Below are 27280 nucleotides of genomic sequence, written 5' to 3'. Positions count from 1 at the left end.
AGATGGAGACGGAGACGGAGACGGTGCGTGTTTTGCGTCATATCGTACGTGCGTGGACCGAGTTGGCAGGCGGTCGTCGAGTCGTCGAGTCGATCGCGGGCGGGCGGACGGGCTGGATGGCTGGCCGTACTGTGAGCTACCTAGCCACTGCCGTAGTTAGCAGCGACATCGGAGGATCGGGTCGGGTCTACGGCGAATACACGGCCGCCCGACGACAAACTATCGCCCGAGGGCGAACCCGCGAGCCCGCAACGCCGAAGCCGCCCCCCGCAGTTTCGAGTCCGATCCTAACTATCCGCGCTGGAATATGCACGGTCGGACACGGCTCGTGGGGCCATCGTCAACCCCCCCCCCCGTTCAGTCCAGTGCTAGTACAACCAGCTATACACGGTGGGTGGACCGTAGGTGGACTGTGGGTTGGTTGGGGGGGGGCTCGTTCGCTCGCTACAGGAATGTGGGGAAACAGGAAACCACGTGGGCCAGGGCGATGGACCGATGGTGGCTTGCTGTGCGGGCTGTGATTGGGTGGGTGCTGCGTCGTATCTAACGGATGTATATTGGGTATATGTAGGGTAGTAGTATTGGGTATTGCACTACCTGCTACATAACTACCGTATTTGGTGCGCGATACGGTACATACTACCTATACTAGTAGTAATTATTCATCGGTGGGGAGGAGAGAGGAGAGGAGAGGAGGGAATCGAGGATTCGTGTCGGATAACCCCCCCGCCCCACGCATCCGACACGAAACATCTACATACCAGGTAGATAAATATGTACTTGGGGGCAAGTATGCATATCTACCGCCAGGCGCAGGAGAAGGACTCGGGAAAGGATAGCGAAAGACGATTCTGCTTTTAGGGAGGTGTATGTATCGAGACTCTGGGCGCTCGGTCGAAGCACAGTGGTGAGCACTACTACCGGTAGTTAGTACCCAGACCTCGGGCACTTTGTCGGAGGGGGGTTCCTCCTGCGCCCGATCGCGAGACATCGCTACATATGTACAAAACACTTATTGGTTAGTGCCATATCCGTGGGGCTTGTGGAGCTGTACCATGTGTAGCCTGGGGGTTTGGGGGGTTATAGTAACGTGCAGACCATGGCGGATCACTCGCAATGTGGTTTCGATCTCGAGATCTTGGAACCCGGGGCGGATGGATGAGCGTGGGTGGACGAGTGCGGCTGCTGGATGCGATGGGGTGGAATGGCACTCTCGAGTGCTATTCGTGATCCGGACGCGAACAGTTCCAATGATATCCGGTTCCAAGCGTGGCTGCTGGGTGCGAGGGCACTACCGAGTGCTCTTCAGGCCCGAACGCGAAGAGTTCCTAATCAATGTTGTCCGGTTCCAAGCATGGCTGCTAGGTGCTATGGTACTGCCGAGCGCTATTCGGGTCTCTCGCTCAAGGGCGGATGGACGAGCGAGGCTGAGTGCGATGGTACTGCCAAGTGCTGTTCGGGTCCGGACGCTAACAGTTCCAATGATAGGTATTGAAGAGCTAAAGGCCAGAGGGACCCTTAGTCGACGTTGGCAGTGGATAGGGTGAAAGAGTCAAGTATAGGTCATGAGAAAAGGAAGAGGACGAGTATAGAAAATGAACCTCCTGAAGAATTCAGGAAGTCCCAGACGAACAGGCACACTAAAACGAGAAAACGATCACAGCGACCACTGACCGACAAATCGGATAACAGGGCACGACAAGAATGATGAAAACAATGAGGATGGGCGATGAGACAGACAGACAGATCCGCCGGCAAAATAAACAAGAGCACTCTGAACGTTTAATCCCACCGAATCTGGTCTAGCCAGGTCGGTGAAATTTCACCGCTCGTGCATCTGCCATGCCCGCCGTTTCCGCTGTGTCCCACAGTATCCGATTCCAAGCGCTGCTGCAGTCGCATCGACGGCAATGCTCTTCGCGACACTAACTCTGAGCTTCCCAGAGTTGAATGGGGCCGCAAAAGCTCATTCATCGGGACATAACCCCGCAGAATAATCCCCACAAGCAGCCAAAGCGACTCGTACGGGCTACCGAAGTGTTGCGGATGCATGACACTTCACAGACAATCACTCGATCTTCAATCTCACAATTCACAGGACATATTTGTACTTGGCGAAGCTATTCATTCTGTCCCGATGAAGGGCTACTCTTCAGGGTGATTAAAAATTACAGAACATCAATACGCGCACGCACCACCACGCCCACGGGCCCGAATCCCGATGACGTCAAAGCTACCTAACGCACCCGCAGTTGGAATAAAACAGCGCCCTCCTCTAGCAGAAAGCCGCAAACCCGCCGCCAAACGAACCAAAAACCAGGAAAAAACCATGCTCAGCCCCCTCCGCGTCCTATCCCGCAAGCGCGTATTCGCCTTCATCCCTACGGGCAGCCGCCTGCTGCGGTACACATCGACTCATGCGCGGGTGCCCCCCGGGGGGAGTATGAGTAGCCGCAACCGTGCGCCTTCGACCGCAACAAGCACGTCGCCGCCTCCGCGAACGCAGTCGGACCACGCATCCGCGCAAAAGGTCGAGCCCACGACCGCGCCCGACTCCGCGTACTGGAACGACCAATCACCGGCGACGAGCAGCTCGGCGCCGGGGACGCGGCCCGCGCCAGAGCCGTCCGATAGCGGACTCACGGGGAAGGTCGAGAGCGTGGAGATCAATCTCGCGCCTGGGCTGGAGCTGCGCGGGCATATGCGCCAGGTTGTCGGTGCGGTGCTGGACCTGCTGCAGGGGAAGGTCAATAAGCAGAAGATGGAGCGTAGGTTCTGGGCGGATGATGCGGTGTTTGAGGATTGGGCGAGTAAGGCAGTGGGCATCGTGGAGGTCGATGCGAAGTGGGTGAGTGCGCTGTGGTGACGAGGGGAGGGGAGGGCGGTGCTGATGAGGGGTGCAGTGGGGCCTTAAGGCGATCATGAGCGATATCGATATGATCGAACATAAAGTCATCTCGGTGGCGCCGAAGAGGGTCGACATGGAGGTTGTGAACAAGTATTCCCTGAAGGCCCTGCCGGGCGTGGAGAAGGAGGTGAGGAGTATAGTTTCCATTGAGCTTGATGGCGATGATAGGATTAAGCGAGTGTGTGACAAGTGGAATGGGAAGCTGCCGGAGGGAAAGATTTCGGAGGTGGGTGTCATGCGGCGGGAAAAGAAGAGAAAAAAGGAAATGAATGATTGCTGATGACTGAGACAGTATTTCCGACGGGCGGCGGCAATCTCGACGGCGAAGGTGGTGAATGTTCCCGAACATAGCTAGGGAGGAAAAAGTTGTACTCTACATATGATCGAGAAAGCTTTGCCGCCGACATTCTGTGATCACCAATCCCTCCGTCGCCAGTTACCCACGCCGTAAGCCATAGCCACCGCAGCCGCGATCCACCCCGTCCGCTGGCGTCTAGTCGACCTCGTCCCAAAGCTGGTATGGACAAACGCCATCTCGGGATTGTCGAGTGAATAGCAGATAGTGTTGTGGGGACAGCAGACGATCACACGCTCTTCTTCAGGAGCGATGTTGTTGTAGCCGCAGCTGGTGCCCGAGGGACAGCAAAGATCGAGGGAGTCGCAACGATTCCACGTGGGCAGACAGGTTTTGTCTTGGTTCTTTCCCACGCCTATGCGAAGGGGCGTTTGGACTGCGAATGTGGCGTTCTGTGGCTCTACGATGGCGGTTGCGGTGGCGGCAGTGATGAGAATGAGGTTTGGAAGGATGGCAGGAATAAGCATCAAGTTTTGAAGGCGTCTCTGTTTTTGCGTGCCTGAATGCGATGGGGAATTACAAGAAAGCCGGCCCGATTTAAATGACTCCCAAGGCAGCTCATATCCGTCAGCATCGTCGTCGTTTTCGTCGAACAGTCATGTGTAATTCACACACGCGCACGACTAGTAGTCAGCGCCCCAGTAACCGCCGTCAGGTGGTCCAACAATATTCGCAGCGTGCGCAAGTCGCTTGACTTCGCCGTACAACTACATATGGGGGTCTAGTCGTTCATTCCAGTCATTCCTTGGTGAAATCCAGGAGTCAGCCGCTGGGATGCAAGACGCTACGATCTCTAGGGGGGTGGAGATGACTCGTATTTTATCCCGTTCGTTTCGTTTCGTTGGATTTGTTTGTAGGCAACAGCAGCTCGTAGTTCCCCCACCAACCGTAGCCCTAACCCATTAGCTTCCGCGTGGTGAAGATGAACTTTCTCGCTTCGCCTCCGCCGCCGACGGTCAACCCCAACCTTGTTTGCCACCCCACGGTCCACCTCACCACGACCAGCACGACCACCAGCACCAGCACGGCCACCCAACACAGCCCCCACACCGCGATGTCTTCGACGCGCGCCCTCTACCGCAATCTCCTCCGCGAGCTACCGCCGCTCACGCCCAAGCCCACAAGCCTGCACGCGCGCCTGCGACAGCGGTTCAACCGCAGCGCCGACATGCCGAAGGAGCACGCCGAGCAGTTCCTCAAGTACCTGCAGTGCCAGCGCGTCTACGTCACGCTGCTGGAGCGCTACAATCCGGGGCTGGCCGGAGACTTGGATGTCGAGGAGCACACGCGGCTCACCGCTAGGAGGGTCGGGTTGAATATGCCGAAGACTTTCAAGGTTGGAGACGAGAAAAAGTAGGATCTGTAGGATCTGTAGGATGCGGGGGTGGAGGGTGGGTGGAACAGTGGAAGCGAGTGCTGCAAGTGCGGAATGAATGTACATTATGCATAGGTGGATCTGGGTATGGGACGGACGGAAGTCATCACTCGTACATACCGATAGGTACTGTAGTTCGAGAAGAGCGTGTCCGGAGCTTTCAGTCGGCAATCCGAGATGATGGTACCATGGTGGTGGGTGCCTCATCGAGAATCACCCATCCCTCATCACCCATCCTCCATCGAATATCACTCTGACATTTCCCCCATCGATCTCGCTATTCGCTCATAATACCCCAAACTGGCTTCCAACCGGCAAGCCACCGCGTGGTAAGTACATAAGAAGCAGGTATCCATCGCCTCTTCCATTCGCCCCCCTTCATGAGTACGGTACGGTATCCCCCTCCCAATTGGCAGCGCTCCCGACTCGGTCATCCGTGATAGATAGTCCACGTTGCAGTTACCAAACGGACGACCAAAGCATCAAGTAAGGTGATATTCCTCCGATTCCTTCCTGATGTTCGCGAACGCCACCGGTACGAGGCCTCTCCCTCTTTCAGTCCTCCGAGGCGGATAGATAGCAACGCCAGGTCTTTGAAGCTTGGTTATGTATGTAGGACGTAGGAGTCTGCCTTTCATTCGGTCGCAAGGCGATCTTGTCGATTCACAGCCTTGCGATCACAAGGTAAACACACACACACACATGGTTACCTATTGGGCACATGGGCGGTGTAGGCATGCTAGTTGGTGGGATACATTTTTTCTTCTCTTTCGAAGAGCAATCCCCCCGGTCGCGAAAAAGCCAGAGCACTCAGCAGAGCACACAGGTGTCCATTTGTTTGCCCCCCACTGCCAACTTTTTTCTTTCGGTTGTCTGTCTGTCTTTCTTTCTTTCTAGATCTTTTCTCCATCGTCCTTCCCTGCAGGCTGCAGCGTCTGGCACTGGCAGAACATGACACGGTACCGTACCGTAGGCGTACCATACTTAGCGCAGCAGCGCAGCAACATTGAAGTTTATTGAGGTATTTGCAGGATCAACCACCACTCGCTCCCTACCTTGGTTACTTGTACCTAGAATGTGATTGTTCACCATGGCCATCCGTCCATTCATGTCTCCCTATGGCTGGTAGCTGGCTGACCAGCCAGCCAACGCATCACCCGTTAGTCTCCATCCGTTGCGTTGCGTGGATCGGCGCGTTGATTGGTAGCATGCTGCTACCCGAGGATGGATGGGTGGGTTGGGTGAGGAGGAGGAGGGGGGAGGGGGGGTGTTTGTCGGTCCGTTCCGCAGTTATCTAACCAGCTCGTTGGGTAGCGTTGACCGGGCGGGCGCACCTGCTAGTAGGGCACCGCGGGAGCTCGTGAAGAACGAGGAACAAAGAACAGGTGGAGAAACACCTCAAGACTCAAGAGAAGAGTTCCAGCTATCACAGTCGCATGAGAGCGTCATGCGTCAATTGGCCATCCGCACTCCGCAGCAGCCGCAGGAAGCTACCTACACTACACCAGAAACGTGGAAAGATAAAATAAAAGGCCGCACCTGTAGCTGTCAAAAGCAAAAGGAAGGGAAGAATGAGTTGAAACCAAGCTCGCCCTGCGACAGGGGGAGGGGACAGATGGCCCATGGCCCATGACGCTCTCATGCGACTGATAGCTGGAACTCTTCTCTTGAGTCTTGAGGTGTTTCGCCGACCGACCCCGCCACAACTCAACTTGCGCGGCCGCCGCTGGTTGGTCGGCCAGGCATGAGCTGGCAAACAACTGGCGGTGGGGTCCCTCACTGTCTGCCTGTCTCGGAAACGCCAAGCTTGCAGCATGACGAGTCGACGCCGGCCTCGGTTGTGAACTGGCAGTGCCACTGTGCCAGGGCTTAGCTGCTCTAGAGTACTCTACCGTACTCTACCGTACTCTATGGTAGTCTCGATTACCGTATCGATGTCGGTGTCGATGTCGATGTGGCCTCTTGGAAATCATGAATCATGATTCTCTCCTCTGCCCTAGGCTCTACATGGAGTGATAACCACCACTTACTTCCCTAGCGGTAAGGCTGTCGCGATCGGCATCGGATACCTACTCTAGATAAGCCTACCAGCCAGCCAGCCAGGCGTTGCTGTCATGATACCGGGCCGGTACGGTAGTACTCACTGCTCACAAGCAGGCCTAAGGCGGAGCGGCGGAGCGGCGTGCGGGGTGTGTGACGCAACCTCGTCCTTGGTCATCGGTCGGACCGGAATGTGTTGAGGCAGGCTGAGCGCTCCGCCCCGTCCGACCGCCCGACCGCCTGTCCATCCGGCCGGTCGGCCCCGCTTGTGTGCACGGTGTAAGTGTGTAAGCTAAATTGCGTCAAAGCGGGCACGTCGCATCGCGTGGGACTACGTAAAGGCGGGGTAGGTAGACCTTAGTTAGACCGTAGCACAGTTGTCAAGCGTGATGATGAATTTCGAGATGAGGAAGTTCGCGCAGCCTGCAGGCGGGGATAGGTAATATCATAGGTACGCGCCTTCCCTTTTTTTCGCGGCTGTCACTCGGCCCTGTGAGCTCCACATTCCTGATTCATCTCTGCCACCACCTAGGTAGGAGGTACCACAACGACGACGCACAACGACGACGCACAACGACAACTCAGCCCGGTGGAGTTCGAGGTGAGTTCGAGTGGCGAATTTCCAAGGCTTTGTGTTCTTTAATTTGCGCATTACTACTCTATGTAACGAAACGAGCAGATTAGGCATCCCCCGGATCCTCCGGTGGGGGAGTGGGTGCCAGTGGGGGGCCTGGTGGTCCTGTCCTGTCCTGTCCGTAACTAAGCGAAGAAAGGCGAAGAAAGGCGAAGCAAAGTTTCACCTCGCCTGCCATCTCAACCTCAATCAAGGGCAGGAATTGTTTCGGAAGACCTGAGAACCAATCCGCTGCCTAGAGTACTCGAGTAGTAGTGCTCTGGGTACTCTGGGTATCTCCGGCCGTCACGAACTCGCCGCCGCAAGCGCCTTGCACCACCCAGCCAGCCCACCCAGCCTTCCGGAATCCGGGCCTGAGCTCTTCATATGAAGCGACACAGATACCTATTCGCGAAGAGGTACTAGAGAAGGCTCGACCGCTGGCCCGGCGGTACGAGAAATGGGCTCTGCCCTGCCATGCCATGCCATGCCCTGGCTGCATAACGCGCGCGCTATAGCAGGCTAACTACCCACACTCCCGCACACCCAGAAAGCAAGCAAGCAACTTGCAGGCAAGGGCGAAAGGGCGATTAAGCCGCCCGCACTTCCGGGATCGATAATGAAGCATTGGTACTCATAGTAGGTATGATGATACAAAATACATAGTACTAGGTGGTACACAGGTATTGTGGCCGTGAACTCGAGTGCCTGAGGAGTTTCAACGTTCGAGACGACGTCAGCGAGCTCAGCCACTTCCTATGTAATCAGCGTACGTACGTACCACCATACGGTACGGTACGATACACAGGTACTCTACTTGCCCTGCTCCACGGTACTCTACATATCGTGAGTACTCTACATATCCCGCAGCATATGCATAAATGCACACACGAACCAATGCCCCGATCTCTCGGAAGCCCCGCCAAGGGCCAAGGCAGGGGCCAGCTTCAGCCTTCGGGCGGCGATCGGTAACTATCTGCAGATCCGAAGCAATGCATTGGAATTTGTAGGATTTCTCATCCGACTCCGAGGGGCTGCGTTGTGCCTTGAGGTGTAACGCGGGCTTGGGGTCATGGTCTTGGTCTTGGTCTTGGGCTTTGTCACCTACACATGGCTGGAAATCTGGAAATCTGGATGGCTGACATTCACTTTCACTTATGTACCTACACACACATACACGCATACACACAGAGATACATACAAGTGCACACACATCGCCTGATGCGGGGGGGAGAGGGTTGCAACTTCCTGGTCCGGACTCACTGTTCAGCTGCTTTCCCCCCCCCCCCCCCCCTCCTTCCCTTTCCTTCGGGCTTTTCGAGGTCATCTCTCAGCACTAAAGTAACTAAGATCCATCTGAAAGAAAGGGAGGTGAAAGAAAGAAGTGTTGGCTACGCTGCGCTGGAGGAAATCTCCGGGTCGTGATGCCGAGGGGATAGGGGATGGGTAGAGTGCATACCATCAGCATCAGCTGCGATGTCGGATGGAGTTTGGGAATCGGGACTCGCGAGAGACGCTGTTTTCGTGGGAGCGAGTGGAGAGTGATGGATATATAGTGTGTATGTAGGCAGGAAGGTAGTGGGGAGAGAGTGTGCGGTAGCACATCGCCATCTATATCGAATGTCCATTACCATTGTCCATTGTCCATCCCGTGCAGTGTGCGACGTGCGTGCCTTTCAATTTTTTACCGCTCGAATGCCTGTACTCTATGTCTGGACGCCCGGACCCGGGGCCGTTCCAAAGAGAGTACCTTAGGCACGTAGGTAGCACCGAGTTAATCCGGAAGCCGAATGCCGGGGACTGGTGGTGGAGTCGAGTTTGAGGGCTCGAAGCGCTGTGCCGCCTCGTGGCGTCGTTGACGAAGTGCACAGTGCACATCCGTTTAGGTGGATTTTCCTATTTGTGGGTTTGACGTACGTTAGACTGTTTGAGCGGGTACGTAGGCTTTTAACGACGGTTCTATTCTATTCTACCATGATACTAAAAACCACGGCCTGCCATGTTCTAACCTCGAGCCTCTGCATGCGTCTGCGCCGGAGAATTCTTCATCGTCGACTCTTGAGACAATGCGAGGGCATGCGGAGTACGGTACCTAATGGTTAGTTAGTACGTACCCAAGGAAAAGGCAGGCCAGTGTTTGTGATTCTGTTCTGTTCTATTCTGCGGCCGGCGCGAGGCGGCAAGCCACTCCTCATCACTGACCGGGAGAAGGAGACGTACATATAGTACAGACCGGCACTCTACCTTCATACTCTACCAGCCTCCCAGCGCCGTGCCGCGCCGGGTCCGGCAGACAGAGATCAATGATCAATGCAAGCGTCCATAAATACGGTACGGTATCTACTGTAATAGAACAGTGAACTTCGGGAGAACTCAGAGGCTGCAAGTGGGCATAGCACAATCCACTTACCCACTCACTCCCGTGCACAGCCGGCAGCGGCATTGGGGACCGTTCGTAGCTGCGAACACTTTGGATCTTCGCAAGCAATTCTTCAGCACACGGATGGATGTCAAACATGTTGTAGACGCGCGCGCTCGGCGGAGGATGGACAAGATGGTGCAGATGATACAGGTAGTGCGGATGGATCGAGAATGATGAAACGCGTTCGCGTGCCCTGAGCGACACCTAATCGGGGGACCGGGGGGGATTGCGTGTGGGCATGGTGTTCCCCCTCTAACCACCTGGTGTAACCATGGTAGCGGCGGATTATTCGTCTCAATGGATGGATGGGCGAGAACTGTCCAGTCCGTCTCCGTCTATTACCCTAGGGCATTGGGATTCGGGGACGATATGCACTGGCTACCAGCTGGTAATAGGTAGTAGATAATAGTAGTAGATAATAGTAGTAATAGTATGCACCAGCCACTCTGCCCAGTGCCGCCCAACTGTGTGTGTACGAAGGTGCAGCAGTTACCGTGTGTACAGCCTAGTAAATTACCTAGCACATATCCTACACACCGTACATACCGTACCGTAGCTACCTACTCTTGCAGTGCAGATTCATCAGAAGCTGCGGATTTTTTTCGTTGGCTCGCAGGTGGACACGACATCTAATTACAGCCCTGCGTACGAAATGATGGGGCCAATCAATCAGTTGGGGGCCGGGCGCGCACGTAAGAAAGAAAGCAATTGGAACTTGGGAAGTTGGGAGAGCCAGAAGACCCCGAACTCTGGATCAACCACGTCGAGGACTCTGCTTCGCTGGATGCAGGCAATCCCAATCATCAACGCGCTCCCGCAGATCCAATATTGCCAATTATTATTGTTATTGTGGTTGTTATCACTTTCTTGCTTTCTCGCTTTCTGCAGAAGTGAAACGAACGCGAGAGGTGCTCAGATGTACTGTACTATAACCAAGTACTTGCACTGAGCAGCAAGCAGGATCGCTGTGAGGGGGAGGATCTGATCCAATAGCGGCGGACGCCGTACAGTTGCCGCAGAGGCGAGGACGATTCGGTCGGGGAAGGGGGGGCTTGCTGGTGGCTACAGTTGTGGATGTGGCGTGGATGATGAATGTGTTGAGGAGAAAAAAAAACCCCCCTTCAGCCAACTTGTCCCGTACATGAACCTATGGTACTCTACGGGAGGACAGGTGAACAGGTGAACAGGTGAACCGGTGAGTACATATCGGCCAGGAATCCCAAGGGCCAGATGTGTCTCCTATTCGGTGAATAGCGATTGTGGACCTGGTTTTGTGTTCCATGGTGATGATGATGATGGTGATGATGATGGTGATGATGCTTTGCTTTACGCAGCTTTGCTTTGCTGTCCGCAAGGGTCCGGACCGGCTGTTGTCTTCGCACTTGCAGCAGCAGCAGCAGAAGAAAAGAAAACTCTGAACGAGCGCTCCGAGGACGGATGCCGAATGGCCGGTTGAGCTTCATGGATGGCCATGATGGCCCACTGTGGCCACCACCACCGCTGCGGATCGGTCTGCTGTCACTGGCCGTCTTTGTGCTCAACACTCCACTCTAGCTTCCCTAGCTTCGGTGCAGCGATGAAGCTGTGTGTAGTGCATCTTTAGAGTTCACTCGGTGATACCTATCGACCTCCATCCATCCCATCGAGCGGTAACCAGTACAATCGACAATCGAATCACCAGCCAGCCAGCCAGCCAGCAGTTGGGAAAACAACACGCTCGTTCTTTCTCCTCCGATGTCGACCATTCCAAGCTCGCCAAAGCGACCGTTGGACTGACTGTCCGCCCATTCGACGGTTCGCCCATCGTCTTGTCCCATCACCCAGCACCCAGCAAGTCTTGCCGGGCTCAGCAACAGCTATCATAGTTCGCTCCCCCTCCCCGTGCGTCGCTCCGTGTACGCGATACATCCAGACATCCCTTGCATCGCCGCCGTCGCCGCCACACCTGCCTTGTCGACTCCTGCCTTCAACCCTTTCCTGCATCTCTGCTCCACCATTAGCTAGTCCTCCTTCCCCTTGCAAACCCGTGTCCACTGTCCACGTCCCAGCTATTCCAAACGCATGCAACGGTAGACAAAACATTACTGTCACCGTGTCACGGATCTCAGCGCGAAGGAGGAGGAGGAGGAGGAGTGGAGGAGCCTAAAACGCTAGTCACTGCCCCCCATCCCCCCCTGCACCCCCCGAAGACGACGACGACATTTCGAACCTCTCGCCTTGAGATTGCTTGCTTGCTCGCCGGACCGGACTGTCTCTCGCGACGAGAGTGGCTTTGCTAATTCATTCCGATCTCCGCAGCCAATCGCGCCGTCGTCACAAGCTGCTGCTGAGAAACCCGCTGTGCCAGATTCCGTTCGTGGCCGCGGAATTCGGAGGATCTGAATCAACGGACAGCGCAACCAACCAGCGCACTTCCCCTGCCCCGGCCTAGCCGTGTCCCACCCCTGGAGAAATCCGCACCTCTGCGATATCTGTAACATTTCCCACCCCCCCTCCTGCTATTTTGCTTATTTTTACCTTTCCGCACCAGAGTCTTGCGCGCGTCAGTCAACGGATCCGAGAAACTTGCCTTGACTGGGAAAAGAATAACATCCGTACATACGGACTTCTGGCGAGAAGGCGGCTGTAGAATTAGATTCCATACCGTACCACCACCGACACCACCACCAGATTCCTCAAGCTCACCGTCTGCCTCACCCTGCACCCTCTCTGGAACACCATACCGGTACCTCCCTCCTCCACCCCAGACGTTGGCCCAACATCCCCCGCCCAGCGCTGGATCCGAAAGTCTTAAGAGCACTCCTCCGCCCCCCATCACCGCCTTCCATCCCCAGGCTGTGCTTCATCGACTACATCTTAATCTCTCTACCTAACACCACCTCGGTCAAAGAACACAAGCGTCTCCTTGAAGGAACGCATCATCCCCCCCACACACCCACCACGCATCCATCCACACACCCTTGTCGCCACTAATACACCTCTTCCTGCACTCCCGTAAGATTCCCACATTGCGACCAAGCCAGCCCCTCGACCGACAGACAGACCGACACGACGCGCAAACGACCCAACGACTTTTTTTTTTTATATCACATCATCTTGCCCCCCAACCCTCCCCGCATACTGTCCTCGACTCCAAAACAAAAGTCGACTTCAAACCGCAATACTCAAACCCGACAATAGGAAAGCAAAGACCGCAGTGCAGTCTCCTTTACCTACCTTGACACCCTACATCAACAGTCACTCCCTCCAATCACCAATAATCACCAACAATCATCACATCGCAGCAATGGCTTCAGCAAGCTTGATGGGAAACAAGGAGGCTTTGGCCGAGTTCGTCCAACTGCCAGTCTCCAAGGATATGATCGCATACCTCGCTGCCAAGGCATCAAACGTCATTCGGTGCCAACAGCCACTACCCTCGCCGCCACAGACTCCTCCGGAGGGCGATCACGAGACCGACTTCACTCGATCCCGTGAACCCGCCATTCCCACTCTCCTCCAGTTCATCACATCGATCGTGGACCGGTCACACGTCCAGCTCCCAACACTGATGTCGAGCTTGGTCTACCTTGACCGGTTACAGAAGACACTGCCTCCGGTGGCCAAGGGCATGCGCTGCACTGTTCACCGCATCTTCCTCGCGTCGCTCATCCTGGCCGCTAAGAACCTGAATGACTCGTCGCCGAAGAACAAGCATTGGGCGCGCTACAGCGTGGTCCGCGGCTTCGAGAACTTTGGTTTCTCCTTGACGGAGGTCAACCTGATGGAGAAGCAGCTACTGTTCCTGCTCGACTGGGATCTGCGCATCAACCCAGACGACCTGTACAAGCACCTCGAGCCCTTCCTCACCCCCATCATGCACAGCCACAACCGTGAGATCGAGATGCAGGAGAGGCAGCGAGTCAGGGAGTACAAGGAGGAGATGAAGAGGGAGTGGCTTAGCTCGCGCACCCGCGCCTACTCGCCATCCATGGCTCATCACTCTCCCGTCTACCTGTCCGATACGACTCCTCCCACGCGCCACTTGAGCGATTCGCCGCTCTCTTCCTCCTCGTCGTCCGGTCGCTCTTCGAGGGCCTCGGACCGATCCGAGAACTCCTCTTACCCCCACCACTCGCGCCACCGTTCCCGCGGTCACGCACACCGCCGAACCAACACCATCGACTACGACTCCCCCCCTTCCTCGGTACCCGGTCTGTCTCGAAGTGGGACAACGAGCTCGGTTGCGAGCTCGCGGGAGAACTCGCCGAGTATCCCCGTGCACAGCCACGTGCGCCATCTTCTGCCGATCCTGGATACCGGCAAGAAGAGGCTCAGGACCGCCGGTGGTTCAACTGGCGGCCTATTGAGCCGGTTCTTGGCAGGGGCAAGCAACAGCCCTGACCGACTGGGTGTTGCGACGATGTCGACGCGGTCCGTGTATTGAGATCTCGGTTTTAGCCGGGATGTGGGGTCGACACTTTCGCCAGCCCGTTTCATATCCTTTCCTCGTTTACGATAGATTCAACTCCTCCTCCTCCCCCCACGCTATTTTCCTTACCTCTTTCCTCAACATTAGACGGATCGGTGCTATACGGTTTTGGTTTCGGCCTCGGTGGATCGCTATGGGGGGGTATATGAATCGCTTCCGAGTTTCATGATGATTTGTTTATACCGCCTTGCTTTTGCTTCTTCTCACGCGATACCGAGGCCATGCGCACGATGTGGTGTTTTCTTTACTGGGGTGGTTGGGTTGGGTTGGGTGGGACCTGGGTCTGGTTTTTTTTTTTTTGCTTCCTGCTTGGGTTTGTTTTATGGAGGGGGGGGGGGGGGGGGTTCGTTTTACCGGTGTTTGGGAATGATTATTGTTTCGCACAGCGTCTGTTTTTTTTCATCATCTCTTTTCCTTTACTCTTTGGTGGGTGGGAGGAGTACATATTGTTTTCCATCATTCTTGCTTTTTTGCGTTGCATATCATCCTGCGAGCGTTTGCTTTGTTTTACTTTACTCATCTGTTCTGTCTTCCTTCTTCTACTTCTTGTTTTTATCTGCTACTGCTACTACGTACTTTAATACTGGGCGGGCGGGGTGGGGGTGCTTTGGAGTTGCTTGGGGGTATCAGTTGCCGGTGTTTATCTGGATGGGATGGGATCGGATGGGTCGGATGGGATGGGATGGGTGGATGGATAGGACGGTCTGGCGAAAAAGGGGAAATGGGTTTCTGTTTTATTTCCTTACGGGGTTGGGCATGGGATATGGGATATGGGAGGAGATCTGGATGGGATGGACTGGTTGGATGGGATGGGATGGACTGGATGGATGGATGGAGGCAGGATCGGGGTTGTACAATTAGTAGAGAGCAACGTTAGAAGAGTCTCAATTACAGTGCTCATTCTTACCTACCTGCCTACCATGCTCTGCCTACTCTGTGATATGATAGCTTGATACCGGTACCTTGATTCGATATGATATCGTGAAGTGGTGGTGGTTTCTAGTTTCTGGATGAGGGGGTGGGGGGGGGTGTGGGGCTGATTGAAGTACGTATTGGCCTGGGTTTGATCGTCTTACTACCTATGACATATGAAGTAGGTACCTGTGTACCTGCGACGGCCGATTGGAGAGTACATCTATCTATCTATCTGCTGTGGAGTGTAGAGTGTAACTAGAGTGTATCAGCTTTACTATAGATGGTTCTCCATCGGTGGATACGATTCTGCACGCTAGATTGTTGTTTACCGACCGACCGACCGGCCGACTGGCAGGGCTGAATTTCTGACTTGATGGCTTGCTTACCATGCTTCGCACGATGGCGGCGGCGACGACTTCTACTGGTCGTGCTGTTTTTGGATAGGCAGCAACTACTTTCACTTTCACTTTCTTCAGTTTCCTCAGTTTCCTCACTTTCAAAGCCCACAAGTCCACAAGCCCACAAGCCCAAGTCCACAACACAATACAATAGACGGCGCTGGTTGGGTGTAGGGACTCCATAAGATACCACGCAACCAGCGCCGCCCTCCTTCCCCACCCGTTTCGAACAGTGTTTTGACCAGCGCCGTGGTTGGTTCGACAGGCGCATCTGGCTTCTACGATATGCTTCGCTTACGGCTGCGGGTGCATTGCATTGAGGAGGAGCTGGTACTGGTGGCGGTGATATGTAGATATCTAGAGTCGGTAGAGTAGAGTGTCTATGTGGAGTGTCTAGAGTATGTAGGGCAGCGACGGGGCTGTGCAACGGCGCACACTGCACTGTAAGTTACTGCACTGTAAGTTGCCGCACTGCACTGCACCACTACACCACTAGCTGTACTGTAGTTGTACGGTACGGTAGTTAGGCAGTTAGAGTTAGCGTGCTGCGGAAATATTGTGGAGATTGAGGAATGGGGTTGTGGGTTGGTAGCCTGTCGTGTGTAGGTGCGTGGGTGTGAGGCCGATCGTGAGGTTGGTGAGCGGACGACGGAAGCTGTGTGTGTGCGTGGGCGTGTGTGTGTGTGTGTGTGTGTGTGGGTGGGTGTGGCGGGGGGAGCAGGGCGCAAGGCTGGAGTTTCCCTCCCTCCCTCCCTCCCTCGCTCGGTAGGCCCTACATACTCTACATAGGGGCTCTGCCTATCTTTGCAGTCGGGATAGTCGGGATGCAGTCATAGGGGGTGGTGGGGTGGGGTGGGAGGGTGGGGTTCGCATCCCACCGGTGGATGGGTGAGATACCTCAGGCTTCAGCTGTGGATGCTTCAGCTCGAGTCTGTACACTATACTTCACGTACGTACCTGCCTAGGTACTCTACCCGGGTACACACTCACTCCCGCGCGCAAGATGTTCCAGCCCACGGCCCATCCTTCCTGCTTCCTTCCAAGTTCCTTCCCTCTTGCCTTCTAGAACCGGCGGCGGCAGCACACGACCACCCCACCGACCATCAACCCACGACCCACGACCCACACACGCAAAAAAGTGTCGTGCGTGTGCGTGCATGCGGGGTGCATAAAAGCCGTTTCAGCTTTGTGGGATTACATACGCACGCTTATATACGCTACCTATACGCTACACGCTACACGCTAGGTATATCTGCAGTACATAGGGCTCACCGAGGGGGAGGGGGAGGGGAAGGTGCGACGTTTGAGGACCCAGGGGTACTCTTACTTCTTACCTGTGGGGAGTACGTAGAAGTCGTTGTAGTGGAGTGGTGGTGGAGTGGTGGAGTGGAGTAGTGGGGTGGCGCGTCAGCGCCTAAGTCATGAGCGCACGGAGTTGGTGTTGGTTATGTAAGACTGGCGGCCGGAACTGGCGCGAGACAAGGCGGGGCGGCAATCCTGCTCTGCTCGGCTCGCCGATGAGAACGAGAACGGACCTCCGACCACGGAAAGCACGGACGGGCGTGATCCTCCCGAGATATGTCATAGAGTAGCGTGGCTGTGCTCGAGCGAGCGCGCTCTGACCGCCGTCCCCGCCGCTGCTGGCGCTGGCGCTGGTGAGAAGGGGGGTCGCTTGTGCCCGGATGTGCTAGATTGCTAACTACGGTTTATAGGGAACTAGTGCTGACCGGAATACTAACATATGGTAATTTACATTCATATGACCGGTATGTACCGGTACGGTATGGTGGTGATCCGAGTGATGGTGGTCGCCGATACCTACTCGCGGTCTCGACTCCCTAACCGGCACGAAGCGATCACCGGAGATGTCACGTTTGGATAAAGTACCGTACAGTGTAATCTTACGAAGATGACCAGCTAATATATAGTAGTGGAGGCGGATACATGTGATAGGATTAGTCGGCTAACTACACGGTGAGAATAAACTGCCTGACCAAGAAGATCCTTTGTCAGCGCGACTCGCGAGTGCTAGCACACCGGTGATTGAACATCCTGCATTGGAGATCTCTAGGCAGCATTGGTGGCACTCGCGGTGTTGATAATTTTGATAAGCCCTTTACTTTCCAGGCTGCACTTCCTCATTCGGCTTCGGCTTTGGCTGGTCGATACGTGCGGTAGGTAGGTAGGGGAGCTTTAGATGACCGAGCCCAGGCTTACGTGAAATCAGTGTTCTCCATAGTCCAGTCCAGTCCGTCCGGAGGTGTCTGTCGGACGGACTAGTCCACCGGTATGGTCGGACGGGATGGACTGCAGTCGACTGCAGTCCAACACTGTCCAGAAAATTGGCGGACGGGACGGACTACTTTTATCCCGTCCTCCAAAAGGCACGGACGGGACTGGATCTTGGCAGCCCTTGCCGTCCGGACTGCAGTCTGGACCGGACTATGGAGAACACTGCGTGAAATCACCAAGGTATTTGGTGATTCCGCCGCAATGGGTGCGCAATGTGCATAGGCTTCGGATGATTCCATTCGATTTACGTAAGAGAGATCTCGAGAGAGCTCGGGAGAACATCAATGTATTATCGCATACAGCCTGCCATCTAGCCGCGGCGACCACACGGCTTAATCCCCTCATTTGCTACCCATCTCCGACAGTGAGAGGTTGAAACTGAGAAAAAAACCCGACTCGATTGATGTAATGATACGAAAAAGCTGAGAAAGATGAGAAAGGAGACTGCTTATAAAGGGCAACGAGCTCGTCTAAACAACCAGATGAAGCCGGGCCTCACTGCTCAGACAGAGGAAGCGACGATAGCCAGGCTTGGGCTGAGAGCTGGGAGCCTAAAGAGGCTTTACGGTATTCTGGTGGGAAGACAGGTACAATGCTAAGAAGCCACGAAGGCCATGATGGTCATGAAGGCTGTATGCGGCGATCCAAAAGGACAGAGGACATAGGACAGGGAAAAGTAGCAGTGACACCGGAATAGGCAATGAGACGCATAATATCAACAGTGAGATGTCGGACTATCTACCGTACCGATGCAGTGGTTGTTCACGATTACTGATAGCCCCATATTCTGCTGTTGGGCTTTACTCCGAGTAAGTGTAGGCTGCTGGCGATGTTGGCCGTTGGCGCCACAGATGCATCGGATAAGCGATTGATGGCTTATTCTCTTAGATGGATTGAGAGGACGCCCGGGGACGTAGTGCAAAAATCGGCAACAAATATCACTGTATGGCCTTTGACCAGTTTTCAACCATCGTTCAATAAACTCGAGAATCGTGTTTTCTCTAACGTACCGTAGTGGGCGGATTTGTGCCGCCAGAGTCACATCTCACGGTTGTCACTGGCGCGACAGACGAGCCGGTAACCAGGTAGCAGGCAGCAAGGCATTTTGAGTCACTCGCTCAGAAACAAGAAGTAGAAAACACTAGCGATACGGGCCCAAAAAATATAAGCGAGTGGCGGCTCTCCATAAGAGAAAGAGCAAAAGAAGATAGCAACACCTCGTTTCGATCGAGGGACCTCCGGGTTATGAGCCCGGCGCGCTTCCGCTGCGCCATGTTGCTCACTGGATGTACATTTTTCGCTGATTACAGATCTAAAAGCCAGGCAAACTTCAATTTCGACTGTTTTCGACTTTTGACTTATCGGCGAGCCAAGATTGAACAAATAGGATTTAGGCTCTCCACCATGTCTTTGCGTCGCAAGAACTCAGAGTCGTTGACAAAGTACCCGAATATCGTAGCCATAATCGGAGCAAAAAAAACATCAAAGTCACCCACCAAGATTGACGGCCATAGCAACGAAATAAAAACGGAGCGGGAGATGCATGTTTATCGCGCGGGCCGAGAAACCACCATTCCGTCATGACCCATCCGCTAGCACCTGTATGCACTGTGCACTGTGCACTGACTGACTCGAAACGAACGACTGCTACTCTTGAATAACGTGGAAGTCTCTTTTTCTGTTTTTGTTTTTAGGCGCCAACTGGATTGCTATTGGCTGCGTTAATGCTTGCGGTTTCAGTGTCCCGTTGAGGTGCGACGGCCTTCACTTGACACTGGGCCGATTCACGTTCGGATCTTCCTGTGAGGTACATACCTATGTACCGGCGATAATATTGTGGCTTGCAAGCTGCATCGCAGGGCGTAGACACTACATTCGGACGGATACGGATGATCTCATTACTTGTTAAGCTTATGGTGCTCACAGATACTTTTCTCTGCTATCACCGTATGGTGGGTATTACCGACTTCACCACTATCACCAAAGAAATCAAGCTTTCGTATGAGTAGGTAGTCGGTAAGAAGGACCATCATGCTCTCGCGAGCATCGAGCAAGTAAATTTTCAAGTTTCCATCCCGCCCGTTCCAGGCAATTCCGGTTCACACTCCTTTACAATACTACAATTTATTAGAGTTCGCATTCGGCTCGAGTGACATGGAGTGAATCAACCGGACAAATTCCGTCCATTCGCAACTGCTCTGGTCGACCGACCGACCGACCGACCGATCCATTGATTCACCGATTGAGCGGAACTACCCCCAAGATGAGCCTATATATGTAGCAACAGGTGGGCTCACTGCGGGTAGTGGGTTTCTGGTAAGAAACATTTGCGCACATGGTGCACCTGGAGCACCTGATCAGGTTCATCCTCAACTCCACTACGGTAGTAGCATCAATATTGGGCCCCTCTATAACCTGCTGCTTCTATTTAGCAAGGAGGAAACTGCACTGTGTCGGTCCAAGTCGGGTGGTCCGATAGCTGTGAAGGTAGATGAGGGGATTGAGTCCCAATCTGTCGACTTGTACAAGCTGTTGCAGAATTAGTTGCGTGCTATGAGTGATCCATATTCATATCAAGGCTACCCGGTTCCCCTTGAGAAAATGCTGCGTGGATGGAATTTAGGTTCACATCCACCAAATGCCTCATTCAATAGCTCGCTCGTCACATTGCAACGTGTAGAGAATTGCAGTGACACGCGCTCCCGATTACGTTCCCATCCAGCAAACCTATGTACAGATCTCAACGCCTCCTCCGCCGCGATCCCAACTCTACCCCTCCCCACCGGGGAGGTAAAATCTGCCACCAATGCAGAGCACAAATATAACGCCCCAAACTCCACGGGAATCTTTCCATGAATGAACGAATGATCTAATACAGATTTAAAGCGACGCCGCGACAGCGGATGTAGGCCCTGTGGAGAGTGCGCCCAGCGCGCCGGCGATGTTGAATGCCTTCCGGTTCGTGATGACGATGTCCACCGGATACTTCCATGTCATGAACCTAGTCCACGCTGGAGCGCGGGAGCAAGCTAGTCAGTCATGTGAAAGCGTGGAGACTGCGGAGGACAGCTACCCCAATATGCGCAACGACGCCCCACCCACTTGCCAAAAAATGGGATCACGACGAGTGAGAACAGGAGCTCGAGCTGCTGTAGACTCTCCTGCCACTCGGCCTCCGCCTCGTCATCGGTTGACAGCGACGAGTCCGACGCGATCGACCGCGGCGACGGTGGTGATGGTGAAGATGGGTGTGCGATGAACGAGGCTGACTGGTTGAAGGACAGCGAGTCGACGGAGCCGGATACGGAAGATTCGGTGGGCGTGTAAACCGAGGATTCGGGGGTGGACATCGGTGTGGACTCGGCAGACATTTCTGTAATTCAGTCGGACGGCGGCGCAGGGCGGAGCGGCAGCTGGGTCGGAAGTGGTAATGGGTGGGGAGGTGGTAGTTGAAGGATCCAAGTCAATCGATGAGTGGAGGTGGGGGATGACGTTTGAATGGACGCCAGTCGGCATCACGTGAATGTCTCTTTGGGTTAGCATGTTTTGCCTTTTTGCTTTTAGAAGAGTCACCCTCTCGCAATAAATTCCGTTGCCAGCACGACTCCCACAAACCCACCACTGCCCACTACCACCCCCAACCACAACTAGAGATCCACGATCTCGAGTACGACACGATCCGCCCGATCGAATCAATACCACGTACGAACGCCCAAAAGTACAGCTACAAGTTAGACGATCGCAATCATGTCGGACACAGAGGTGTGTGAGCTCGCTTGATTTTCCCTTCCCCGCGCCCACGTTATCTGCTGGCGCAAACCAATCCATCAAAGGAACCTCGCCACCAGCGGGGGCTCACCTGGAGGGCTTGAGCTGATCTGTACGAATCGCAGGAAGCTCCCATCTTCGACCCTTCCAAGCCGAAGATCAAGACTAGAAAGTCGGTGGCTTTCGAGGAGGGCGAGGACGCTAATGGCGGGGAAACCACTACGGCTCAGAGTCATAGCATAGGTATGTTAATTTAGCCTTGCGTCAGCACTCGTCTCATCGGCAACATCCCACCACAATGGGTCGCGATATGGGCTTCGCCTACCTACAGCTTCGCCATCATCGACTATGGAACAAAGGCTAACATCCTTCACCGGTTCAGTCGACGACGCTGAAGCTGACCCCGAGGTCGACGAGCTGACCGAGCAACTCAAGGACCTCAAGAAAAAGAAGAAGAAGAAGGTCCCTGCCGCCGATGCCAATGGCGACGAAGCCCCCGCTGGCGATGGCGAGTTCGACCCTGCGCTCATGAAGAAGAAGAAGAAGAAGAAGGCGCCCAAGGAGGCCGCTGTCGACTCTTTCGACGCTCAGCTTGCCGAGGCCGGTGTTATCTCACGTGACGAGGACAACGACGAGGCTGCAGAGGAGGCCAAGCCCGAGGATATCGGCGACCTCATCGCCGGTACCGGTGTCTGGAACTCTGCCAGCACTGTCGACCTTACCTACCCCTTGTTGCTTACCCGCTTCTTCACCCTTCTCAGAAACCAGCACCCCGACCTTGCTGGCGACGGACGCAGAAACTACAAGATTCCTCCGCCACAGGTCCTTCGCGAGGGTAACAAGAAGACGATCTTCGCCAACATTTCCGACATCTGCAAGCGCATGAAGCGTCAGGACGAGCACGTCACCCAGTTCCTGTTTGCCGAGTTGGGAACCGGCGGCAGTGTCGACGGTAGCAAGCGCTTAGTCATTCGTGGAAAGTTCCAGCAGAAGCAGTTGGAGAACGTCTTGAGGCGGTATATCCGTAGGTTCCCTGATCCGAGATGCTCGTTGTTCGTATCAACCGCTAACAATGCGCAGTGGAGTACGTTACATGCAGGACTTGTAAATCTCCCGACACCGACCTTAAGAAAGGAGAGAACCGTCTTTTCTTCGTCACTTGCAACAGCTGCGGTTCCAGACGTTCCGTCGCGTACGTTTCCCCTAATTCATATGCTTTAACATGTCTATGTACTAATTTCCTATCACAGCACCATCAAGACTGGTTTCCAGGCTACCATCGGCAAGAGGAGGAGGCAGAAGGTTTAAGCGCCTTGTGTGGTTGGTTGGGACTGCTCGCCTTGGCATCACGGGGTTCTTTCTTTCTTTCGTGTCGCTCTTTTGATTTAGACAATACGAATCGTTCAAGCCACGCTCGCTCGCTGGGTTGATGATATGTAGAGTGCCGCTGTTGCTGCCGCTGGGAGACGGATGATTTCCGTATCTCACTCGGCGAGCCACTCAACGTGACCAAAGCAAATACTACCTAGAGAATTTATGATTTCATGCTGGATAGACTGTTTCGACCGGCTTGGGGCTTAAAACACCACAAACTCGCTTTTGTGTTGATTGGTCCATGGAGTGCGTGGCGGTAAGTTCCCATCACTTCACATACCGCATCCAAGTCCAAAGAACGCCTCAAGCTCTCTCCCCCAGTACCTACCTGGTACTTACCATGACAAACTGCCCCACCCTCTTTTCCCCTTGCGGCATGTAGGTACCTGAGTAACGAGGCTGCATGCGACCTTGCAGAACAGAAAAGCAAAGAACTTGGACCGTGGCTTCTCGGCGAACCACATTCTATGACTAAGCTTTGGATGCGCTATCGTTGGACTTCATACATGTCATTAGGACTGGAGATTACTGGAACAGAAGGCAACATTGAATGGGAAATTTTGAATGGGAACATCTGCATTTTCCATGTTTCCCTTCGTCAGCCACTCTCGATTTCCCACCTATTGCAATTTGCAAGAAGTTGCAGAGAACCTTCCCCCCCTCCTACTGGTACCTCCCGTCCCGCTTTTGAAGAACCCTCAGAACCCCCACCAAATGCAAGTACTATCTCTACCAAATGAAAAAGATGACGGAAAGAAAAAGGGAGAAAAAAGGACATGGAGAGAAGAGAAGAAGAAGAAAAAAGAACAAGAACAAGAACAAGAGTGTGCGATTATCAACTTTTTTTCTTCAATTGATCTCGCGTTCCACCATGGCACTAAGCATCTCAGAGGCCCAGTTGATATGCACCACCCAGTCAGCTACAAGCCCTCATAAGCCAGACAGCCAGTGTTCTCGAGGATCCTCCAGATCTGCGCACTCTTCAGCTTTCCCGACAGCTCCCTCTCCATCTCCAGCGTGTTCCGCGCCTTTGCCCACTTGATCATGTTCCACATCTGGTTGTCGCTCAGCAGGCCTTCGGGGTCCGCGCTCATCGCAACGATCGTGAACCAAATTGACTCTGGTAGCCCGCCAGGAAGCTTCTGCTTGACGTCCGCCCCACCATTGGTCTTCACGCCTTCGTTTGTGCGCTTGGATTTTTGAGTCTCGTCGACGCCTTGCTCTTCGTGCGTTGATGCATCCGTCGCTTCGGTAGCTGGAGGGTCCGAAGACACAGAACCTTCGGAGTCTTGAACTTCAGTTAGGTGCTCGGCCAGTGGGATTGAAGACTTGCGGGCTCGTTGCGGACATCCGGGGGATGTGGCAAGAGATGCGAGGGCTTGGGCCAGAGATCGTCCGTCTACAGATGGCGAGCCAGGATCCTCGTCACGAAGAGAGCCAGAAGACACTTTTCGTCCAAGCCCATGGGTTGGAGAATACACCTTCTTGCTCCCAGAGCCATTGATGTACGAACAAGAAGCTGCCGATGGTAGGGACCTTCTGTGAGGCGATTGTTTGGGGACCCGATACGGCTCGGCATCTTTGTCGGAAAAGACTAATCGAGAGAGGGCCAGCATCTTCAGAGCAGCACTCCACAAGGAGATATAATGCGGTCCGTTGACGTTGAGTATCGACCCTTGAATCTTGTGGCGGGCTCTCTCGAGGTCACGGACCAGTGGTGGAATACAGATCTCACCCAATGCGAAATTCAAATCTTTGGCCTTCTTTGGCGAGTACTTGAATGGGTTCACTTCTGGCCGGACGATCTTGATTGAGTATCCTTCTCTCATTCCCTCCGCCAGATCCAGCATACGGGTGCTCAAAAGGCTATTGAGCTGCTCGTTGGGCCTATACACAACTCCTCGGCACGATGTTGCGTAGTAGGCTTCCAAAGTCTCGGTCTGGGTTCCGGCTTTGGGTGGCGGGAAATATGGCATGAGACGCTGCGGGGTGTAATGGAGAGGCAGAATGTAGGAGAGGAAAAGGGCACCGCTATCGGTGACACCAGTATCGGAAAGGATCAAGTATGGAATTGAACGGAGACCCTGGAGTTCGACGTTCTCGGATTCACGCATCATCCCCGGAGACGGACGTAGGGTGAGGTGTTTGGACGACGGAGAGCTCACTGTCACATCGTCAAGCACCTACGTTAGATGAAACCTCAAAAATAGGAAGACTTCTTACTGGCTTCGCCCTTGATAGGAGTTGTCTGCGCGGTGCTGGTGGCCGAGTCCCTGCCGGTGCCACTCAATCTGCGCGCTTTTGCATGAAACGTCACCGAGCCATCCGAATCGTCGTCCAGCTCGTCCGTATCGTAGCCGGCGTCAGAACTATCCGACTTTGGTGGTTTGGGTAGGTAGATTGGTGACTCGCGGGAGTACATTCGCAAGAAGGTCTCGTAGCCTTTGTCGCCGATTGGATTTTCCGATATATCCAGCCTGCGAAGACACGATACCTGTGCGACGACACTTCAATTCAGCACGCTGGGGGCAGAAACAAAACCATCGGAGGACGGGAAGACGATACCTCCCGGAAGGCGCGCAGGAACTGCTCCCAGTCATCTACGTCTTCCTGCGTCACAACGGCAAGGTTATTCGCCCTGAGGTCCAAGTCCTTGATGTCGTTGCTTGCCAGGCGGATAACCTCGCACAAAGCCTTCAACCCTCTCATCGTGATACCGTTCTCGGCAAGGTGAAGCTCGTCGAGCCGGATCGAGCCGGAGGACAATGCCTGAACAAAGCCGTCGCAGGCGATTCTGAGGCCCACGTCCCCGAGCTCTCTCCCCTGCAGGTAGACGTCGAGGTGTGGATCCCTGTGAGCCCTCGCTTTCGAGCCATTGGGTTGTGGATTATGCTTCAGCACATCTTTCTTGACGGCATTGCCCAGCTTCTCACCGCCGATCTTGCGCTGGAATGCCATTTGTTTAGCTGTCAGATACATGCGCCCTCGGAGCAAGCAAGGCGGTACGTTGGGAGGGGACTGGGGAGACAAACGTGCGTATAATTGAGCTTGCCCATCGCTCTGTCTGTGGTGGAGATGTGTTGGTGGCGTCCGGGATGACGCAAGGAGTGAAGGAGTTGAGAGATGGAGGAGAGTGCGGAGAGACCGACGGGAGGCCCGCAGGTTTATCCGACTGTCTTCCTGATTGTGAATAAGGGCTAGAAAATGTGTGAGTTCACAGTATGAGTGAGTGAGAAGGTGAGAGGGTGAGAGAGGAGGAGTGGAAGAATGAGTGGGCGGATGAGTAGGAGAATGGGAGAGTGAGAGGGTGTGTGCCAGGAAGTAGGGTACGGGAGGTCTGTCTGTCTACGACGGATGCAGGAGTACACAGTGACGGTAAGGGGCATACAAATAAAGGAAACGACCCTATGCATGTGGAAGTTTCCTGGCTGGGAATATTGCACAGTCATCAGCTCATCACACAGACAAACATACATTCATCGTTTCTCGTAGTCATCGCCGAGACAGAGGTATTGCTCGGCATCGTCCCGCAATGGCATAAAGATCTGGGTAATACTGCCATCATGCGAATCTAATCTGCTACCAATTCTTCTTTATATTGGAATGTCACTCCTCCAAAAACCGCACACGGAATTCCAGCCCCCGATCAGACGTCTCCGTCATTTCACCAGTCACGTGCCCATCCACTCGTGTAACCACAGCAGTTGCAGTCGTTCTAGACGTTCTACCAGACCGGATGATAAATCGTGCAGTCGTCTGGAATATGTAGAATGGCCGTCCACACCACTCCCCACGGCGGCTATCGCGGTGCCAATAGTCCTGCGAGCTATGGAACATTCTTCAATCGACAACCGTCCGGATCGACGATTTGATGCGTCCGCCGTGGTGTGGGGAGCGGGGCTTGCATGGCCAGGGTCAGGTCAGGGGGTGCTGTTTGCTTCCGCAAATGTAGGAGCTGTGTCACCACGCCCGTCGCTGCTCATGTGCAGTTTTTTTTCCCTTCATCATTGACAGGCGGCGGCGGCATCCGTGACATGGAGCGCGAACCGGTGGGTCATGGGTCCCGATGGCCCTCGGGATAAGGGATGTATTGTACTCTGCTGCATTGTACATACTGGGAGCCCTTCTATCGCGAGATTGGAGATCCAACCCCGTGGCCCGCCCCTGTCTGCAGGGCCTCACTTGTTGCCCGTCGTTTAAGGCGGGACTCTACGTCCATGACGAGCGTCCGAGACATCACTGCTATATCCAGACTCGCCCCACTTATCGATACTCTACTCTATGTATTATGCAGTAGTAAGTAATACATACCACTCCGCCGGGCCTTCCTCGTCCACATGTGCTGCGAA

At 54.3% G+C, this 27280-nt stretch overlaps 9 protein-coding genes and 1 non-coding gene across 10 annotated transcripts; 5 read left to right on the top strand and 5 right to left on the bottom strand.

Annotated features, from left to right (window-relative positions):
- Nucleotides 1-2329: 2329 nt before the first annotated feature.
- Nucleotides 2330-3263, top strand: BZA05DRAFT_414905 (uncharacterized protein; the record flags this gene model as incomplete). Its single annotated transcript, XM_051485279.1, has 3 exons — nt 2330-2848; nt 2904-3134; nt 3201-3263. 3 exons carry the CDS (start codon nt 2330-2332, stop codon nt 3261-3263), a joined length of 813 nt encoding a protein of 270 aa, XP_051344797.1.
- Nucleotides 3264-4317: 1054 nt separating this feature from the next.
- BZA05DRAFT_440783 (ras guanyl-nucleotide exchange factor) lies at nt 4318-4620 on the top strand (the record flags this gene model as incomplete). The annotated part of the gene is made up of 1 exon (XM_051486625.1): nt 4318-4620. The coding sequence occupies one exon, from the start codon at nt 4318-4320 to the stop codon at nt 4618-4620; it is 303 nt and encodes a 100-aa protein (XP_051344796.1).
- A 6194-nt stretch (nt 4621-10814) lies between these two features.
- BZA05DRAFT_23628 (uncharacterized protein) lies at nt 10815-11276 on the bottom strand. Its single transcript, XM_051479859.1, has one exon. The coding sequence runs from the start codon at nt 11174-11176 to the stop codon at nt 10871-10873; it is 306 nt and encodes a 101-aa protein (XP_051344795.1). The 5' UTR covers nt 11177-11276; the 3' UTR covers nt 10815-10870.
- Nucleotides 11275-11946, bottom strand: BZA05DRAFT_23629 (uncharacterized protein). The gene has a single exon (XM_051479860.1). The coding sequence runs from the start codon at nt 11793-11795 to the stop codon at nt 11388-11390; it is 408 nt and encodes a 135-aa protein (XP_051344794.1). The 5' UTR covers nt 11796-11946; the 3' UTR covers nt 11275-11387.
- A 1071-nt stretch (nt 11947-13017) lies between these two features.
- Nucleotides 13018-14088, top strand: BZA05DRAFT_318627 (uncharacterized protein; the record flags this gene model as incomplete). The annotated part of the gene is made up of 1 exon (XM_051480410.1): nt 13018-14088. A coding segment is annotated over one exon (1071 nt), but the record flags the coding sequence as incomplete, so codon positions are not given.
- Nucleotides 14089-14518: 430 nt separating this feature from the next.
- BZA05DRAFT_23623 (uncharacterized protein) lies at nt 14519-15176 on the top strand. The gene has a single exon (XM_051479858.1). The coding sequence runs from the start codon at nt 14551-14553 to the stop codon at nt 15043-15045; it is 495 nt and encodes a 164-aa protein (XP_051344792.1). The 5' UTR covers nt 14519-14550; the 3' UTR covers nt 15046-15176.
- A 3821-nt stretch (nt 15177-18997) lies between these two features.
- Nucleotides 18998-19069, bottom strand: BZA05DRAFT_t9. The gene has a single exon. It is a non-coding gene; the product is annotated as a tRNA-Met (tRNA).
- A 1300-nt stretch (nt 19070-20369) lies between these two features.
- BZA05DRAFT_383619 (uncharacterized protein) lies at nt 20370-21341 on the bottom strand. Its single transcript, XM_051482238.1, has 2 exons — nt 20863-21341; nt 20370-20800 (listed from the first exon to the last, which is right to left on the bottom strand). Exons 1-2 carry the CDS (start codon nt 21158-21160, stop codon nt 20670-20672), a joined length of 429 nt encoding a protein of 142 aa, XP_051344791.1. The 5' UTR covers nt 21161-21341; the 3' UTR covers nt 20370-20669.
- Nucleotides 21342-21390: 49 nt separating this feature from the next.
- BZA05DRAFT_383617 (domain found in IF2B/IF5-domain-containing protein) lies at nt 21391-22968 on the top strand. The gene is made up of 5 exons (XM_051482237.1): nt 21391-21551; nt 21683-21800; nt 21940-22581; nt 22638-22749; nt 22808-22968. The coding sequence occupies exons 1-5, from the start codon at nt 21537-21539 to the stop codon at nt 22863-22865; spliced, it is 945 nt and encodes a 314-aa protein (XP_051344790.1). The 5' UTR covers nt 21391-21536; the 3' UTR covers nt 22866-22968.
- Nucleotides 22969-23789: 821 nt separating this feature from the next.
- On the bottom strand, nt 23790-26293 carry BZA05DRAFT_470363 (uncharacterized protein). The gene is made up of 4 exons (XM_051487893.1): nt 25964-26293; nt 25497-25877; nt 25155-25425; nt 23790-25095 (listed from the first exon to the last, which is right to left on the bottom strand). The coding sequence occupies exons 1-4, from the start codon at nt 25985-25987 to the stop codon at nt 23852-23854; spliced, it is 1920 nt and encodes a 639-aa protein (XP_051344789.1). The 5' UTR covers nt 25988-26293; the 3' UTR covers nt 23790-23851.
- Between the last annotated feature and the right edge of the window lie 987 nt (nt 26294-27280).

The sequence above is a fragment of the Tricharina praecox genome (genome assembly GCF_024521635.1).
Source record: "Tricharina praecox strain CBS 144465 chromosome Unknown BZA05scaffold_1, whole genome shotgun sequence".
NCBI lineage: Eukaryota > Fungi > Ascomycota > Pezizomycetes > Pezizales > Pyronemataceae > Tricharina > Tricharina praecox.
The sequence above is the reverse complement of the archived record's forward strand: the minus strand, read 5'-3'. Positions and strand labels throughout refer to the sequence as shown.

Bases quoted from the DNA above. Each gene is read 5' to 3' on its own strand.
- BZA05DRAFT_23623 (XM_051479858.1), top strand. From the start codon at position 14,551: ATGATTATTGTTTCGCACAGCGTCTGTTTTTTTTCATCATCTCTTTTC.
- BZA05DRAFT_23629 (XM_051479860.1), bottom strand. From the start codon at position 11,795: ATGTTTTGTCTACCGTTGCATGCGTTTGGAATAGCTGGGACGTGGACA.
- BZA05DRAFT_470363 (XM_051487893.1), bottom strand. From the start codon at position 25,987: ATGGGCAAGCTCAATTATACGCAC. The intron at 25,878-25,963 runs GTTTGTCTCCCC...ATGGCATTCCAG, and splicing joins GCAAGCTCAATTATACGCAC to CGCAAGATCGGCGGTGAGAA. The intron at 25,426-25,496 runs GTATCGTCTTCC...GTCGTCGCACAG, and splicing joins TCCTGCGCGCCTTCCGGGAG to GTATCGTGTCTTCGCAGGCT.
- BZA05DRAFT_383617 (XM_051482237.1), top strand. The intron at 21,801-21,939 runs GTATGTTAATTT...TCACCGGTTCAG, and splicing joins GGCTCAGAGTCATAGCATAG to TCGACGACGCTGAAGCTGAC. The intron at 22,750-22,807 runs GTACGTTTCCCC...TTCCTATCACAG, and splicing joins GGTTCCAGACGTTCCGTCGC to CACCATCAAGACTGGTTTCC.
- BZA05DRAFT_383619 (XM_051482238.1), bottom strand. From the start codon at position 21,160: ATGTCTGCCGAGTCCACACCGATGTCCACCCCCGAATCCTCGGTTTAC. The intron at 20,801-20,862 runs GTAGCTGTCCTC...CCCGCGCTCCAG, and splicing joins GCGTCGTTGCGCATATTGGG to CGTGGACTAGGTTCATGACA.
- BZA05DRAFT_23628 (XM_051479859.1), bottom strand. From the start codon at position 11,176: ATGAAGCTCAACCGGCCATTCGGCATCCGTCCTCGGAGCGCTCGTTCA.